Genomic DNA, 18,643 nt, shown 5'->3' with positions numbered 1-18,643 from the left:
GAAAGGTGCACTGTCAGCACATTTGGATGTCCCTTGTACCAATACTGCATGTTGGCAAATGGGGTACTAAATTACAATTTCTATATCTTCTGCTATGTGAAGCATCTTGTCTGGAAATTGCCTTCTTTTGATGAATACCTTCTCAACATTTACAGGAATTTCATCATATCCCTCGATCCTTTTCCCTACCTAGATTGTGTCGGGCTGGATCTGTTTATCCATGGTCTAAGGAGGAATCTAACATGGGTGCAGAGTCTGTAAAGTTGGTTTCCTCCACATGGTATTCAGGAAGCAACTTGACGTGCATCAAACGAGTTGCGACTGCTTGGTGGCTCTTTCCTGTTGTTTCAATACAATTATACATGAAATGGCAGAATCTAACAGGGGTATAGATTCCTGCCATCTTAGAACCTTCCACTGTTTTATCCTTGAAGCAGGATCAACCAGGTTTTTTTCTTGCAACCTGTCTTCCACTGTTCCATCAATGTCTATACAGTATCCTCTAGAAGACATCCATTTATTTTAAGTCTTTTTCCCTACACCTGTTCCTTATTGAACAGTCACCACACCATTACTACGCCATCTTCTTTTGATTCCAAAACCCCTGGCGACCCCCACGACCCCCCCACCCCCCTTCCCCGTACCTTTGGTAGTTGGCCGGACAGACGGGAGCCAAACCCGCCTGTCCGGCAGGCAGCCAACGAAGGAATGAGGCCGGATTGGCCCATCCATCCTAAAGCTCCGCCTACTGGTGGGGCCTAAGGCGCGTGGGCCAATCAGAATAGGCCCTGGAGCCTTAGGTCCCACCTGGGGGCGTGGCCTGAGGCACATGGTCAGGTTGGGCATATAACGCGCGAGGGGTATGCGCGGTACGTAAAAACACGTATAACGCGCGCATTATATCCGCGAAAATACGGTAATGCTGAAAATCAGTGATAAGAGCAGAATATGAAATTCTGAGTAACTTAGCTTTTAGAAGTTTCAGAGCAGTCTTATTCTCAGCACTGTCCCAAAGATAATGCAGTTACCTTAGTAGTAAATCCCAGCCCCTCCCTTCTACACCTAATCAGCAGACACAATGGCTGAAAACTAGTGTTAAGGTCAGAAATGCAGGCTTTATAGCAGATCAGTGTCTACCCTAAAACACAGGATTTTCCCTACTTTAGTCTCCCTGTGTCACAAGCACCAGGATTTAATTCGAGTTAATATAAGCCTTACCTTTTTTCCTATGAGGAGGAAGAGGAAATAAGATATAGCAGAGGACAGAGAAGGGTTTTTTTTTTGTGTGTGTGTTTTCTTAAAAGTAAGAAACAGTGGGGGGGGGGGGGAGGAGAAGAGAAATTAAACAGATATAATGCTGAAAAGCAGTGATAAGAGCAGAATATGAAATTCTGAGTAACTTAGCTTTTAGAAGTTTTCCGGGCAGTCTTATTCTCAGCACTGTCCCAAAGATAATGCAGTTACCTTAGTAATAGTTATGTCATCAGCGTAACTAAACAGCTTAATCCTCTAGTGTGATAATCTATTTTCCAGTGAGGCTAAATAAATATTAAAAAGTAGAGGGGATAGTGGGGATCCTTGAGGAATACCGCATAGGGTGCTCCAACTACTTGAAAAATTGTCATTAATACAAACCTGGTAGGTTCGTGATGTAAGAAAACCCCAGAACCATTCAAGAACCTTGTCTCGAATGGCATCCAAAGATTCTAATAAATGTTTGTGATCAGCAGTATCGGGAGCCCCTCTCCAGCAGGGCACCTGGTCACAGTTCCACCGCATGTAGATCTTCATATTAATATTGAAGAGTGTCAGCTCTCCCACGACCCAGCAGGGAAAAAAAAAATAAAAATATTGCTTTCAAGCAGCGGGCTGACATCTTTTCGCCAGCCCGCTCACGAGATGAGTGCGATCATCGCTCCGCCTCTCCCATGACCTAACAGGGAGAAAAGATTTAATCTCCTCTCCCTGCTGGTAACGGGGAAGAGGTCGAGCTGGCTCGACCGACCTGCATGCCGGTCCGATATAGTCCCTCCGTGGCAGCGTGGGCTGGCTCTCGCCTTCATCTGCCCTCAGCACGCCGTTGTTGCAGCTTGAATTCAACGGAGCTGGTCCTATGCTGGTTCGGGAGGGGCGAAGCAGTGCTCCCACACTCCTCTCCACTAGTGGCTGGACATGAACACAAGGAGCCGAAAGCCAGAACTCTCCCATCCACCACGAAAAGAAACAGGACCCAATTCTTCAACTCTTAACCGCCACCATAGAACTATTCAGGTATCAGGCAACGGCTCCCTCAGCTGCCAGATCGGAGCAACTGTCAAACTGGAAATCGGTAGGTGAGCTCAAAAGAAGCAAACACCAACGAGACTGGAAGTCCCAAATGAAAACAGAGACAGAACAAAAAAACAACAAAAAAGAAATTTAAAAGAAAAATCAACAAAGGCAAAATAAAACAAAAACAAAAGCAGGACAAGGGAGACAGCACAGAAGATGACCTAACTGGCCGCCATCTTGTTGGAATATTAATTTCTATCTCTATCTCTAACTCTGTCTTTATATTTTTATCTTTAATTTTCATAAATTGTTTCTTCAGGTACTTTAGTTAGATTGTGAGCCTTTGGGACAGTTAGGGAATTTCCAAGTACCTATCTTATTTATTTTTATTTATTGTATCTTTTAATGCTTCATTTTTGTAAACCGCTTAGAAACCTCACGGTTATTAGCGGTATATAAGAATTAAATTAAATTTAAAAAAAAATTAAATTAAATCAACCAGATCAAAAGCACAGATCTGTCCAGTCTATTAAAAAACACCTGTTAACAGGTAAGCAACAGTGTGTTTTTCTGCAATATTTTCAGCTATATAACTATGCTCTTCTATGAACATAGGTTTCTTTTGAATTTGTAGGTGAAATGTTGCTGAGATTAGGACGCCTTTCAGAAGCTGCTGAAGTATACAGGGACTTGATTGATCGAAATGCAGAAAATTGGTGTTACTATGAAGGCTTGGAACAGTCTATGGAGCCCAGTAAGTACTGTACTTTAAGCAGACACATCCATTGCTATTTGTAGCAATTTGGGTTTAAGCAGTTTTGAGCCCAGTAACAACTTGTTCTACTACTACTACTACTGCTACTGCTACTATTAATTATTTCTATAGCGCTACTAGACGCACGCAGCGCTGCACAGTCACAAAGAGTAAGAAAACAGTCCCTGCTTGAAAGAGCTTACAAGCTAAACAGGCAAGACAGACAAACAGGATGTCATGGATACAATTAAGAGACCCGCAAAAGCGGTCAAAGGTTCCCAAGAGTGGTGGTGAAACAGTGGCCCCAACAAAGGTTAAATCAATAACCAACAAAATAATATGAATAAAGTGAGTAACTATCAGAATTTTACAAGACTTAGGTACCCTCAGTGCGAAGGGACAGCGATAGGAGCGTAGCTCCAACGCTTCACGAATCAAGGTGGCGCCGGGAAGGCGTACACCTACACACCATCATAGGGTACCAGAGTGTGTGTTATAAATCAAAATGACACAATCACCAGTAAAGCAGTGCAAAATAAACTCAGGTGGACACTGTTACCACAACCACTCAGGGAACCCCCCAGCCAACTCCCAAAAAAATTGAAAAACGAGCAAAACTTAGCTTCAAAAGATTTTCATCCAAAGTCCAAGGGAAATGACACAGGGCAGATGGAATGCCAGAAGACCAGGTTCAACCACCCTGGTTTCGGGAACACGTCCCTTCCTCAGGAACCCATAACTGAACAAATCAATCAATGTCAGTCCTCCAGGAGAGCTGGGAAAGAGAGGAGTTACAGTTAAGGCAGGGATCTCAAAGCCCCTCCTTGAGGGCCGCAATCCAGTTGGGATTTCAGGATTTCCTCAATGAATATGCATTGAAAACAGTACATGCACATAGATCTCATGCATATTCATTGGGGAAATCCTGAAAACCCGACTGGATTGCGGCCCTCAAGGAGAGACTTTGAGACCCCTGAGTTAAGAGGAATGGTTAATCAGTGGCCTGGGCTGGAGGGCAGAGAAGTAGGGTTAAGGATTGAAAGCTATATCAGAAAGGTGGGTTTTCAGTCTGCTTTTAAACAAGGGAAGGGACTTGACGGACAAACTCAGGTAATTTATTCCAGGCATAGGGGGCAGCTAGATGAAAGGAATGAAGTCTGGAATTGGCAGTGGAGGAGAAGGGTAACGCTAAGAGTGACTTCTTGTACAAGCTCTCTGGATGCTGAACGGATGGAATCTTGTATCTCTATTAGCTTCAGCTGCAGGGCAACTAAAAGATCCCTTCGCTTTGGGCTACCTGTCCAAAGTTTCCAGTATTGCTCCAGTTTGTTCCTGCAGCTTCACTGCTTGGTTTCACAGTTAATTCTGCTCGTGATTTGTTTTCACTTTCTAGTCTTATTTTGTTTTTTGCGGGTTTGCCTACGTGCTGCGGATCAACTCCGTGCAAGTGATCCTTCGGCGGGAGATCGCATATATGTTAAAGTTTGTCTGCTTCTGGAGGGTGCTCTGTAAGCCTGAAACTGCAGTAAGCCCTCTGGACAGCTTGCAGATTGAATCGGGTCTCCAGGTTCGGGAGCCATCTCTCCTCTGGTTCGTCCGCAAAGGGGTAGAGTGCAGGCTGCTGCAGTTCCGAGGAGGTATGCTGGGATAGGAACTGTGCCGCATGTCTTCCCTGATTTCCCTGAGGGGGTCCTGGTGGTCGTGATCTGAGGTGGCTAGGAAGTTGAGGCGGCCAGAAGATCTGAAATTCCAGTTTAATCAGCTCCTGAAGTATGATCTCCCTATGCTTGCACTGAGTAATGCTGGCTGCCATTGAAATGCATTGAAGCAAATGTATCTGTGGGGTCTGTGAGTCACAGAGTTTGCTGATTTGGGGGGGGGGGGTCCTCAAATCACGGTTTTGTGGGGGTTCCCTGCATGCCCTGGTCCTCCCACCTATAAAATCCTGAAATCACCGTTTTTAGCATTTTCTTGATTTTTAATGGCCGTTTTTGTCAAAATCAGCACCCATCCATCTTGAATTTTCTTTAAAGTTTTTAAAACTATATTTTTTGGACTTAGAAGCTTCATTTTTGCTCCAAACTTCACAGATGGCCACCTCAGGGCAGGATGGCATCTGTTTGGACTAGTAGGTCCTGCCCGCAAAGAGAGGCCAGTTTTAAAAGTCACTATTTCTAGATGGATCCATATGGCTATTTATTGTGGCCAGAAAGAAGCCCACTCTTTCAATGAGGGCTCATTCTACTAGAGGCATTTCCTTCTCTTGGGCAGAATCATCTGCGATCTCTTTGGAGGAGATTTGTAGGGCTGCTACCTGGTCCTCTTTGCATACTTACACCAAGTTTTACAGGATCGATGTGGCAGCCAAACAGGATGCTGCTTTTGGTTCCTCCGTTTTGGCAGCAGGCTCATCGGTTTTTACCCTGTCTCTACAGGACTGCTCTGTTACATCCCACTTGTCCAGGAATAGAGCAGGATTATAGCACAGGTTGTTTTTCAGGTTTATACCGTTTAATGGCCTGTTTCAATTGTTTATGATTGTTATGACATTTCTTGTTATAAGCAGAGTAGACTTTTATGTTGGGGAGTTTCCCTGTACCCCTCTTTTTTAATCTATGTCCTCTACAGGTGTCACTTCTGCTTTTGCATGCACTGAAGTCTTGGGGAGCAGTTCTGAGGTAGGAGAGGAGGGACTGAAAACATTATGTAAATGATGCTGCCTACAAGCTGTCTAGTGACTATAGATGCATAGCCCACTTGTCGAGGAATAGTGTGTGGATTTACAAAAAAGAAGACTATATCAAAGGTAAGAACCTAATCTTTCATTAGTGGATTGTACAAGGTAGAATGTGTACTACTGCAAAGAAACAACCTATCATAGTTGAAATGGAAATAAAATCTTTGAGTTGTTTTTCTATTGTTCCATGTTTCTCTGTTTCCCTTAAAACAGTAATCCTGTTGCAAATACTAAAATATTTTAAGCTGTCACACCTTTCTTCTAATTTTAACATATATTTTCTCATAATAGGCACCTTAGAAGAGAGGCTTCAACTCTACGAAGAAGTTAGCAAAAGGTATTCCAGAGCTTTGACACCTAGAAGGATTCCTTTAAACTTTGTTACAGGTAATAAATAGCCTTTAGTAGCTTGATTTGTATTTAACACAGCACTTAAGTGTAGTTGTCTTGAAAGTCAACCTTTTAAAATTATCTTCCCTTAGGTTTATAGTTTTATATTATAAAATATATTCTACAATCTCATTTTCGAGCATCTTGTAAAATGGTAGAGGTTTGCAGCAGTCTCTTTATGTGTATTCTCTGATGACAAGCATTTTAATGGAAGCCATTCGCATGAGGGTCACATGATTCGTATTGGCATGGAGTATGCTTCTAGGGCATTTATTTCACTTGATTACCCACTTTAATAGATGTCAGTGTATGGAGGTATAAAATATATTCCTTTTTATCTTCAACAGATCAGCCCAGAACGTGTAGGTTGAGCCCATGTGTCAATGGATGAGATGAAAAGTAGTTCTTGGTTATTTTCCCCTCAAGTGTATTGTCATCCCTGGAATTCTTAAAATTTTCTGTCTCAGTGAGTGGTAGATAGTCCATAGTGCAAATCATTCACAGACTGTCTCTATTAGTTCCTAAATTAGTTATCACTAGTTTTATTGGATCAACTTTCTTCTGGATACTTTGAAAGAAAAGAGCAGCTTCTATAGAAATACTTGGAAGTTCCTTTTTCTTTCTTCCTCTGTCCCTTGGAGAAGTTTTTGAGGTTGTGGTGTTTGCTGGTACAATTTTTTTGTACTGTAACCAGTTAAGGCTGGAAGGTTTCCTTAATCTAATAACCATAATGGGTAATTATCCCAGGACAAGCAGGCAGCATATTCTTGACTGATGGGTGACGGCACCGACGGAGCCCCGGTACGGACAATTTTAGAGTGATTGCACTCTAAGAACTTAGAAAGTTCTGGTAGGCCGCACCGCGCACGCGCGAGTGCCTTCCCGCCCGACAGAGGCGCGCGGTCCCCAGTTTCTTAGTTTCCGCGGAGCTAAGAAGACGCGTCTCTCTCAACGGCCGTTGTGAGAGAATTTTTGTGAAACTTCCCGCTCGCGAAAACTTGTTGAGGAAATATTATTTCCTTTCCTTTTTTCTTTATTTTCTTCTTTAAAAAAAAAAAAAAAAAAACATTTTTGTTTTTTCCTTATTTTCGGTTTTGCCCCGGCGGGGCCTTTAGCCACCATCGAGGCCTCGGCCTTCGATTTGGCTGAAGCCGTTTTTACATTCATGCCCCCCCAACCCGGCTTCAAAAAGTGCCAGCGGTGTGCACGACCAATTTCACTAACTGATCCTCATAATTGGTGTCTCCAGTGTCTTGGTCCCGACCATCGAGCGTCAACCTGCACCCGCTGTGCAACTTTAAAAAAGAGAACTCTTAAAAATCGAGAAACTCAACAGAAATTATTGTTTGGTGCCGAAATGTCTGATTCTACACCGGCACCGACATCGGCACCGGCGCAGTCGGCACCCACATCATCGACACCACGCGATACCGCGGCGGTGTCGACTCCAGGTAAGCCGGCTAAGAAGCCTTCCCCGTTGGAGCATCCTCCGGTCTCGATGGCAGCGAGCCCAATCCTGCCGACCTCGAGGCGCCCACGGAAGCGCTCCGCTCCAATAGAGGTGAGCCCCTCTACATCGGGGTCCTCATCCTCGGAGCGTAGAGCGGCACCGCAGGTACCATTAAAGAAAAAGACGGTACCGGTGCCTTCCCTTGAGGAGCGTATAGCTGCTGTTCTGAAGGCGCAACTCAAAGAACAGCTACAGCACCTCCTGTTCTGGCATCGACTTTACCGGTACCAGTCCAGTCTGAGCCACCGGTACCGATAGTGGACCGTCCTATTTTATCGACATCCACTTTGTCGGTACCGGTACAGTCGGTTTCCTCGGTCTCCATGCCGATTCTGGCACCGGAGCCGAGAGCTCACCATCAAGCTGTGCAGACTTCGGCTCCGGTGCGTACAGTGACATCTCCCGGTACCGAATCTGGCAGGTCGGGGAAGTCTCTTCGCAAATCCCATCATTTAGAGCCTTCCACTCCAGAATCTCGAGACCGGAGTTTTCAGGTTCGGGACCCTGACTTATGGGGTGACTCAGAGGATCCTATTCTTTCAGAGGGAGAATGCTCTTCTGGTGATGAGGACCCATCTGCTTTAGGAGCCTCCTCTAGACCAGAAGTGTCTTCCTTTTCTTCATTTTTGAAGGAAATGTGTGACTCTCTCTCCATTCCTTTGGAGGCTGAGTCAAAGAAATCCAAGGCTTTTCTAGATGCCTTGGACTTTGACCAGCCTCCAAAGGAATACCTTAAATTACCTCTCCATGATATTCTGAGAGAGACGTTCTATAAGAATCTGGAATCTCCTCTAACTATTCCTGGAGCTCCCAGAAAATTGGATTCCTTGTATAAGGTCATTCCTATCCCTGGGTTTGACAAGCCCCAACTACCTCATGAGTCCCTTTTAGTTGAGTCCACTCTAAAAAAGTCCAAAGGGGCTAGTGTATATGCCTCAGTCCCTCCTGGCAGAGAGGGCAAATCTATGGACAAGTTTGGTAAAAGGCTATACCAAAATGCTATGTTAGCTAATCGATCAGGAAATTATGCATTCCATTTCTCTTTCTACCTTAAGCAGCTGATTCAAAATCTCACTGCTTTTGAGAAATATCTTCCTGATCGGAAAAAGTCTGCTTTTCACCACACTTGTTCATCTCTTTTGCAGCTCCGAAAATTCATGGTGAGATCAATTTATGATACTTTCGAGCTGACCTCCAGAGCCACAGCCATGTCAGTGGCCATGCGACGGCTAGCCTGGCTTCGTGTTTCAGAACTGGACGTTAATCACCAAGATCGGCTAGCCAATGCACCTTGCTTAGGGGATGAGCTGTTTGGAGATTCCATGGACTCCACTACTCAAAAACTATCAGCTCATGAGACCAGATGGGACACACTTCTTAAAACCAAGAAGCCTCCACCATCCAGGCCTTTTCGTCCACAATCATCCTACCAACGTAGATTTGTGGCTCGTCCTCTGCCTCAAACTGCACAACAGCCTAGACGTCAGAGGCAACAGCGACCAGCTGCTAGACAACCTCAGCAACAGCAGCAGGTAAAACCTACACAAAAGTCTACTCAGCCCTTTTGACTTGGTTCTCCAAAACATAGCCAGTCTTGCTCCTTCTACCCAACTTCCACAACCTATAGGAGGATGCCTTTCTTATTTCATAAGCCGTTGGGAAATTATCACGTCAGATCAGTGGGTCCTGAACATCATCCACCACGGCTACTCTCTCAACTTTCAGACTCTACCTCCTCCAAGTCAACCAAAAGAGTCTGCTTTGCACACTCCTCAGTCTTTCCTTCTTCTCCAGGAGGTTCAATCCCTCCTTCTTCTAAACGCCATAGAGGAGGTCCCTCTAGATCAAAAGGGACAGGGATTCTACTCCCGTTACTTTTTGGTCCCCAAAAAAACAGGAGATCTCAGACCCATTCTAGATCTCCGCGATCTCAACAAATATTTGGTCAAAGAAAAGTTCAAAATGCTTTCTCTAGCCACTCTTTATCCTCTTCTAAATCAAGGCGACTGGCTATGTTCCCTCGATCTCAAAGAAGCATACACTCATATACCAGTCAATCTGACCTCCAGACAATACCTCCGCTTCATGATCAATCGTTGTCATTACCAATACAAGGTGCTACCCTTCGGTCTTGCCTCCTCTCCAAGAGTGTTTACCAAATGTCTGATTGTGGTGGCTGCTTTTCTACGCTCCCACCACCTTCAGGTGTTTCCTTACCTGGACGATTGGTTGATAAAGACCAATTCATCTCAGACAGTACTCCAGGCAACCAACCAGACCATCAGGTTTCTTCAACTTCTGGGGTTCGAGATCAATCTACCCAAATCTCATCTCATCCCCACTCAGAGACTTCAATTCATAGGAGCTGTCTTGGACACAGTCCTCATGAGAGCGTTCCTGCCGTCCAACTGTCTTCAAACGCTTCAATCTCTATGTCAGCAGGTGCTTCCACAGCGTTCCATCTCAGCAAAGCGAATGATGATTCTCTTGGGTCACATGGCCTCCACAGTTCATGTCACACCCCTCGCACGTCTTCACCTGCGCACTCCTCAATGGACCCTAGCTACCCAGTGGTCCCAAGCGACGGATCCTTGCTCACAACACATATCTGTGACATCATCTCTTCGTCAGTCTCTACAATGGTGGTTGGTATCCTCAAATCTATCCAGAGGTCTTCTGTTCCATCAGCCTCCTCATCAACTAGTCATCACCACCGATGCCTCCCCTTATGCATGGGGAGCTCATTTGAACGAGTTCCAAACTCAAGGCCTTTGGACAGTCCAGGAAAAGAAGCGTCACATCAATTTCCTGGAACTCAGAGCCATGTTTTATGCCCTCAAGGCTTTTCAACATCTTCTCTTTCCTCAAGTTGTCCTGTTATGCACAGACAATCAAGTTGCGATGTACTACATCAACAAACAGGGTGGGACGGGCTCCCGCCTCTTATGCCAGGAAGCCCAGAGGATCTGGACTTGGGCCATAGATCACCATCTATTCCTGAAAGCTATTTACATTCAGGGAGAGGAGAATTCCTTAGCGGACAAGCTCAGCAGAATTCTTCAGCCTCACGAGTGGACACTCGATCCTGTAACTCTACAATCCATCTTCGCTCAATGGGGCACTCCTCAGATAGACCTCTTTGCAGCTCCTCACAATCATCAGCTGCCCCTATTCTGCTCCAGACTCTACTCTCCTCACCGTCTGGCAGCAGATGCATTTCTCCTCGATTGGTCCAATCTTTTCCTGTACGCTTTCCCTCCTCTGCCTCTCATGTTGAGGACCTTGTTCAAACTCAAGAGGGATCAAGCAACCATGATTCTGATTGCTCCGAGGTGGCCCAGGCAACATTGGTTCTCCCTTCTACTTCAACTCAGTTCCAGGGAACCTTTTCTTCTGCCTCGGTTTCCTTCTCTGCTTACTCAACATCAGGAAACCCTTCTACATCCCAACCTACAGTCTCTGAACCTGACAGCTTGGTATCTCTCGGGCTGACTTTTCATGATACACTCTTGTCTCAGCCTGTTCGCTCGATTCTGGATGCCTCCAGGAAACCGGCCACTCTTCAATGTTACCATCAGAAGTGGACAAGGTTTTCTTCATGGTGTCTTCTTCATCATTATGATCCCACTTCCCTTGCAGTGGAGACCTTGTTGGATTATCTCCTTTCTTTGTCAGACTCTGGCCTCAAGTCTACTTCAATCAGAGTCCATCTCAGTGCTATAGCGGCTTTTCATGAGCCAGTCCATGGAAAACTCCTCTCAGCTCACCCCTTGGTATCCAGGTTCATGCGAGGTCTTTTTAATCTGAAACCACCTCTTAAAAGCCCTCCTGTTATCTGGGATCTCAATGTAGTTCTTTCCGCTTTAATGAAGCCTCCGTTTGAACCATTGGCTACTACTTCTTTCAAGTTTCTCACTTGGAAGGTACTTTTCCTTATTGCTCTTACCTCTGCCAGGAGGGTCAGTGAGCTACATGCACTAGTGTCGGATCCACCTTTTACGGTCTTTCATCATGACAAGGTGGTTCTGCGTACACATCCAAAGTTTCTCCCAAAGGTTGTCTCTGAATTCCATCTCAACCAATCCATTGTTCTGCCTGTCTTCTTTCCGAAACCTCACTCTCACTCGGGAAAACAGGCTTTACATACTTTGGACTGTAAAAGGGCTCTGGCTTACTATTTAGACCGCACTAAGCCCCACAGATCATCTCCCCAACTCTTTCTGTCCTTTGATCCGAATAAATTGGGATACCCTGTCTCTAAACGTACGTTGTCTAATTGGCTGGCAGCGTGCATTTCTTTCTGTTATGCTCAGACTGGACTGACACTGGAAGGTTCTGTCACGGCCCATAGAGTCCGAGCCATGGCAGCATCTGTAGCTTTCCTCCGTTCCACTCCTATTGAGGAAATCTGCAAGGCTGCTACTTGGTCCTCAGTTCATACTTTTACATCTCATTATTGTCTGGACACTTTTTCCAGACGGGATGGACACTTCGGCCAATCTGTTTTGCAAAATTTGTTTTCCTAATGGCCAACCTTCCCACCATCCCTCTTTTTGTTAGCTTGGAGGTCACCCATCAGTCAAGAATATGCTGCCTGCTTGTCCTGGGATAAAACACAGTTACTTACCGTAACAGGTGTTATCCAGGGACAGCAGGCAGATATTCTTGCGTCCCTCCCTCCTCCCCGGGTTGGCTTCTTAGCTGGCTTATCCTAACTGGGGACCGCGCGCCTCTGTCGGGCGGGAAGGCACTCGCGCGTGCGCGGTGCGGCCTACCAGAACTTTCTAAGTTCTTAGAGTGCAATTGTCCGTACTGGGGCTCCGTCGGTGCCGTCACCCATCAGTCAAGAATATCTGCCTGCTGTCCCTGGATAACACCTGTTACGGTAAGTAACTGTGCTGACTCGGTGGTGCCAAGTCCCTTCCCTTCTCTCCCACCATGGCATGAGGTGCTGTAGACCAAGATCTTTAGCTGCAAACAGAAAATATACTGTTTAGTGCTGCTTCTACTTAGCTGTAGCTAATTTACATCAATGTTGGTAATCTCTGTGTAAATGGACGTTAACAGTGCCATATACTTTCTTTGGGCTAGTGCCACTATTTATATAAATCCCTCTGTTTCTCCATGATCCCTTTTGGCTTTATAAAAATAAAAATAATTAATAATTAAAAAAAAAGGGCAATCTCCCCTCCCCTTCAGGGCTTCTCTGCAGTGTTGGTTCACTCCATTTTTACTTGTGGTGTTAGTGTTGGCATCTTTGTGCTCCTTCCTTCCCTCCAGAACTTTCACTTCCAATCCACTATTTTAATGTTCTCAGAGTGTTTTTTCTGTTGGGACCTGGCAGTCTCTTCTCTTTCATCTTAGTGCATATTTTGTCCTTTCTTTAGTACAAACTAGCTAGTTTACACCTGTTGGTGAAATTCTTTGAGGATGTACTATATTCCCTAAAAATTGAAGAGACCAAAAACTCCTTTCTGTTATGTCCCTTCCGGAGTCAATATGATAGGTATTTTAGGTCAACCCACGAACCAGATCTTGCAGAAGAGCACATATTTTTTTCTCAGCTCCTCCCCCTTAGCTGAGGAACAGAGAGCCCCCTACAGTTTTTATTTAGCCATGCAGAAGTGCTTCTGATCTGCTGTGCTGCTTTGACTTATTTTTTTTTTCACTTAAGTTTGTCATTTTTTGGTGGCTTCGGTGCTTTCAGACCCTTTTGGAGGGGTTCTCTGCCTGGAAAAGGAAGCAGTCTCCATGGAGCTGAATTGCAACTTCACAGGGTAAGCTTCGAGTGGACTTGTGGAGCCAGCCTTTTGTGTGCCACCTCAAGGCTTGGGGTCTGTTCCCCAGGGAGCAGGCTTGCCTCTTGACCTTGTCAGAGGCTTAAGCGTAGGCTGTATGCGCCCAGAGTGAGAGCCCTCTGGGTATCGGTGCAGGCTGCATTTTCCTGCCCCTGGCTGCATGGTGAGATTCTGAGGGGGCAGCAATTTTGGTTGGGGTTCGTCTGACTGGCAGCCCAAAGTTCCTGAAGATTGGTCTGTTTGGAGAAAATTTGAGGCAGAAATTCCTTTTCCTTTACTTCAGCTGCACAGACAAAGCTCTTTGGAGACTGAGTGCATTATTTCCTACAGGAGAATCGGGGTTGGGGGGGTTGGGAGTGTCTGGGTGTGTGGTTTTTTAGCAGTTTCTTTGGGTAGGGTTCAGGTCTTCCACTTCCAAACCCCCTATTTCAATATTAGGATCCAAAGTGGAGAACTGGATTAAAAACTGGTTGACAGTGGTGGTTAATGGAAGTCACTCGGAGGAAGGAAAGTTGAGTAGTGGAGTCCCTCAGGGTTCGGTGCTGGGGCCGGTCCTGTTCAATATGTTTCTGAGTGACATTGCTGAAGGATTAGAAAGAAAAGTTTGCCTTTTTGCGGATAATACCAAGATTTGTAACAGAGTAGATACCAAAGATATCGGAGTTAGAACATAAGCAGTGCCTTTGCTGGGTCAGACCAGGGGTCCATCATGCCCAGCAGTCCACTCACATGGCGGCCCAACAGGTCCAGGACCTGTGTAGCAATCCCTTATCTATACTCCTCTATCCCCTTTTCCTTCAGAAAATAGTCCAATCCCTACTTGAACCCCAGTACCGTACTCTGTCCTATCATGCCCTCTAGAAGCGCATTCCAGGTGTTCACCACCCGTTGGGTGTAGAAGAACTTCCTAGCATTGGTTTTGAATCTGTCCCCTTTTAACTTTTCCGAATGCCCTCTAGTTTTTGTAGTATTCGAGAGTTTGAAGAATCTGTCCCTTTCCACTTTCTCTATGCCCTTCATGATCTTATAGGTCTCAATCATATCCCCTCTAAGTCCCGTTGTTCAACTACAAATTGGGGGGGGGGGCATTGTTGGGAGACAGCAGACTTGAGAGAGACTTGGGTGTGCTGGTGGATGCATCACTGAAGCCATCTGCACAGTGCGCAGCAGCCTCGAAAAAAGCCAACAGGATGCTGGGCATCATAAAGAGGGGCATAACAACCAGGACGCGGGAAGTCATCATGCCATTGTATTGAGTGATGGTGCGTCCACATCTGGAATACTGCGTTCAGTTTTGGTCGCCACACCTCAAGAAGGACATGGCGGTACTTGAGAGAGTCCAAAGGAGAGCAACGAAACTGGTAAAAGGGCTGGAACACTGCCCATACGCCGAGAGGTTGGATAGGCTGGGGCTCTTCTCTCTGGAAAAAAGGAGGCTCAGGGGAGATATGATAGAGACCTTCAAGATCATGAAGGGCATAGAGAGGGTGGATAGGGACAGATTCTTCAGACTGAAGGGGACAACAAGTACGAGGGGGCATTCGGAGAAACTGAAGGGAGATAGGTTCAAAACAAATGCAAGGAAGTTTTTTTTCACCCAAAGGGTCGTGGACACTTGGAATGCGCTACCGGAGGAAGTGATCAGGCAGAGTACGGTACAGGGATTCAAACAGGGATTGGACGGATTCCTGAGGGATAAAGGGATCGTGGGATACTGAGAGAGGTGCTGGGATGTAACACAGGTATAGAAAGCTAACCAGGTAATAAGTATAGAAACCCAGCAGGTCGTGCATGTGCAAGACCGGAGGGTTAGGACTACGATGGGAAGATAGGACTTCAATGAGAAACCAAGGTGGCAAGGGAGCCCCTTCTGGTGATTCAGACAGGTCGTGACCTGTTTGGGCCGCCGCGGGAGCGGACTTCCGGGCAGGATGGACCTATGGTCTGACCCGGCGGAGGCACTGCTTATGTTCTTATGTTCTTATGTCTCCTCTTCTCCAGGGAAAAGAGCCCCAGTTTCTCCAATCTTTCAATGTATGAAAGGTTTTCTATACCTTTTATCAAACTTGTCGCTCTCTTCTGAACCCTCTCGAGTATCGCCATATCCTTTTTAAGGTATGGCGACCAATACTTGGACGCAGTACTCCAGATGCGGGCGCACCATAGCCCAATACAATGATCTCCTCTTTCAAAGAGGCATCAGGAACTTCATCGATCTACTTCTACCTCTTCATCAGACAGGTATTAGAGAATGACATGGTGACAAAATTCATCACTGTTCTCGTCCCCGCGGATAACCGCGGGAAACCATCTTCATGTCATTCTTTAAAGAGAAAGGGAAAAATCAGAGTATGAATGGCCACAACCACTGACCCGCAAGCTTTGCTTTGAAGAATGCTGGTGTAGAAGGATTGAGATTGAAATAGACACTAGAAAATGACATGGGATTATTTCCCGTGGTTATCCGCGGGGACGAGAACGGTGATGAATTTTGTCATCGTGCCATTTTCTAACAAGTATCAAAAATGTCGCAGGACTTCTTCTAGACAAGGCTGCTCCAGGGAAGATGAATTTGCTTTACAGAATTTTCTCTACTTCGGGATTTGGTAATCCACAACTTCCACATCATTCACTATTAGTGCAATCAACAGACAGAGAATTTTACCAGTGGCTGCCCTTACTGAAGTCTGCAGGGAGGCGCTTTCGGAACTCTTCAGCCTTTCAGCCCAACACAGGATTCCTCTACGATTTCATATTGTGGGGATCCGGGATTGCCAACCAAGTACGAATCTGGATATATTAGCGACAGCGTGGGCTGAGGACTTGCATTGCCAGTTGACTGCTCAACAGTTACAACGGGTCCTGAAGAACATTCAGAAGGTGTCACCCAATATTACTCACTGGGAAATGCAATTGAAAATTGTTCTTAGACATTACATTCCACCGGAACGTGCAGCCCGGATGGGGATTACTGCGTCGCATTCTTGCCCGAAATGCAATCAGGCTCACGCATCTTTGAGTCACATGTTTTGGGCCTGCCCCGCAATCCAACAGTTTTGGAGACATCTTGGCCTATATACCACATCGCTTTGGGGAAGGCAATGGCTTCCGCAACCGAGGGGTTATTTGGATTTTTTAATATAGCCTCGCCCAAACCCAGGGGAATGTCAGCATTTATCTCCAGAGCCCTTTTGATAGGAAAAAAAGCCATCCTCACCAACTGGCTCTCCCGTGATCCCCCGTCATATGCACAATGGAGATCCCTAATGATAGTGCACGCAACACTGGAGAGACGCATGGTGGGAGACTTGACTCTTGGCCCGGTTCGCAAATTTTGTCAGGTGTGGGAGCACTTCTGGCAGGACCTCACACCGCGTGCTCGCAGTAGACTTTTGAATCTTTAAGATTTTATTCCCACTCTCAGCTGTTGGATTGGCCATGGATTCATGGGGAGGGGAGGGGAGGGGGGGATGGGAGGGGAACTGGTTATATTGTTGAAAATGTTATTTCCTGACTAGTAGTACTGTTTGTATTTGCTTCTTACTGCTGGAATAATAAAAATCATTTAAACATAAGACAGAGAATTTTAGATCTTGAATAGTGTAATTGGAGTCTAGCTAATGGTCTACCAGTGGTGTTGACAGGATTTGTTTCTTGATGTTGCTCCAATGTTCAATAATCCGTGTTTTAACCATCCAAGAACTTGCTTTTCAAACATATATGAGCTCACACAGATATAAGATAATGTTAATGACCAGCAACTATTACAGTCCAATGAATGCTTCAGGAAGAAGGTATGATTAGTGACAGGATGTTTGAAATTGCTGATTTCCAAATAGTGTGGACAAATAGAACACTTACCACACTTCTTATGACCAGTACATGTATTTGACGAAGAGATAGGAGCCAAATCTGGAAGGTATGATGGATCTAATTTCTCTTTCAAGTTTTTGTCTCTAGTATAGGCCATCACAAGTTTCTTATTTTGAAAACATTTGTTTGCCCTCAAGAATTCTCCAATGTATTCTTATGATCTTGTTAATATCTTTCGACAGGTATGTGTATCGTAAAGAACAACAATGTCGGGTAGATTTGATGTATGGTTTCAACGACACTGATCTTTCTCTCACCCGTGCTTTGTGGTAGCCAGAGGATAGTTGTAGAAGTGAATAGCCCCTGCTTTTAAATTTTTGGCTAGTTCCGTGGCATTATTTTCAAAATCCTGATTTTCAACCTCATTATTTGGGTGTATGGTAAATTCTTGAGTGCTAGATGATGGTTGCTAGTGTAGTGCAGGAATGTGTTCTTATCTGTGGGTTTTTGATATAAAGTTGTTGTCAGCTGGTTTTCCACTTTACTTATCAAGAGGTCTAAAAAATTATTCTCTGTATCATAGTTTATTTTAAACTTTAAACTTCAAATGAGGATCTCCTATGTTGAACCACTGGAAAAAAGAATTCAATGAATATATCATCAGTGTATCACGATAGAGGATGATGTCTTGATGAAAAGGATGGTTTCTTAGATAAATATTCTCGAAATTGGCCACATATAGATTTGCAAGATCAGGTGCTGTTGCACCCATAACTGTTCCCACAATTTGTTGGTAAAATGTTCCTTGGAATTCAAAATAGTTTTCTGTCAAAGCTATTGTAGCGAAGGCCAGAACGAGATGATTGGGGATTCTCCTATCAGTCTCTTCCATCTAAGGTGTTTTCTTTATGGCAAGAGTGTTTGTTTATTTGTGGAATGTTGGTGCACAATGATTCTATGTCCATGTTGACCAAGATTGTTCCAGACAAATCATGTTCAATTTTATTGAGAAGATTAATGATGTGAGAAGAGTCACGTATGTCAGAATCAATTTTGGGTATGTACGGTCTAAGAAAGTGATCCACAAAGATGGATAAAGGCTCAAGGACTGATACATTCGCTGAAATGATTAGTCTTTCAGGTGGTTCAATAAGGGATTTGTGCATCTTCGGGAGCATGTAAATTGTGGGAACAATCGGGTGTTGTACCTTCAGGAAATCCCTTCCCTTTTGTGTGAGAAGTCCAGTTCCATATGATATGTCAACCAATTCGGCGATTTCATCTTTAAGCCTCTCTGTAGGATCCTGAGTTAGTGGTAAATAATATTATCCTAGGACAAGCAGGCAGCATATTCTCACGTATGGGTGACG

General features: G+C 45.0%; 1 protein-coding gene across 3 annotated transcripts in view; it reads left to right on the top strand.

Annotated features, from left to right (window-relative positions):
• NAA16 (N-alpha-acetyltransferase 16, NatA auxiliary subunit) overlaps nt 1-18,643 on the top strand; it is a 310,852-nt gene that overhangs the window by 105,575 nt on the left and 186,634 nt on the right. For all 3 annotated transcript variants that reach the window (XM_033947900.1, XM_033947902.1, XM_033947901.1), the window contains exons 7-8: nt 2,906-3,025; nt 6,054-6,149. In XM_033947900.1, coding sequence (XP_033803791.1) covers nt 2,906-3,025; nt 6,054-6,149 — 216 coding nt within the window. The remainder of the gene's footprint in view (nt 1-2,905; nt 3,026-6,053; nt 6,150-18,643) is intronic.

This window comes from Geotrypetes seraphini, chromosome 6 (assembly GCF_902459505.1).
Source record: "Geotrypetes seraphini chromosome 6, aGeoSer1.1, whole genome shotgun sequence".
Lineage (NCBI taxonomy): Eukaryota > Metazoa > Chordata > Amphibia > Gymnophiona > Dermophiidae > Geotrypetes > Geotrypetes seraphini.
The sequence above is the reverse complement of the archived record's forward strand: the minus strand, read 5'-3'. Positions and strand labels throughout refer to the sequence as shown.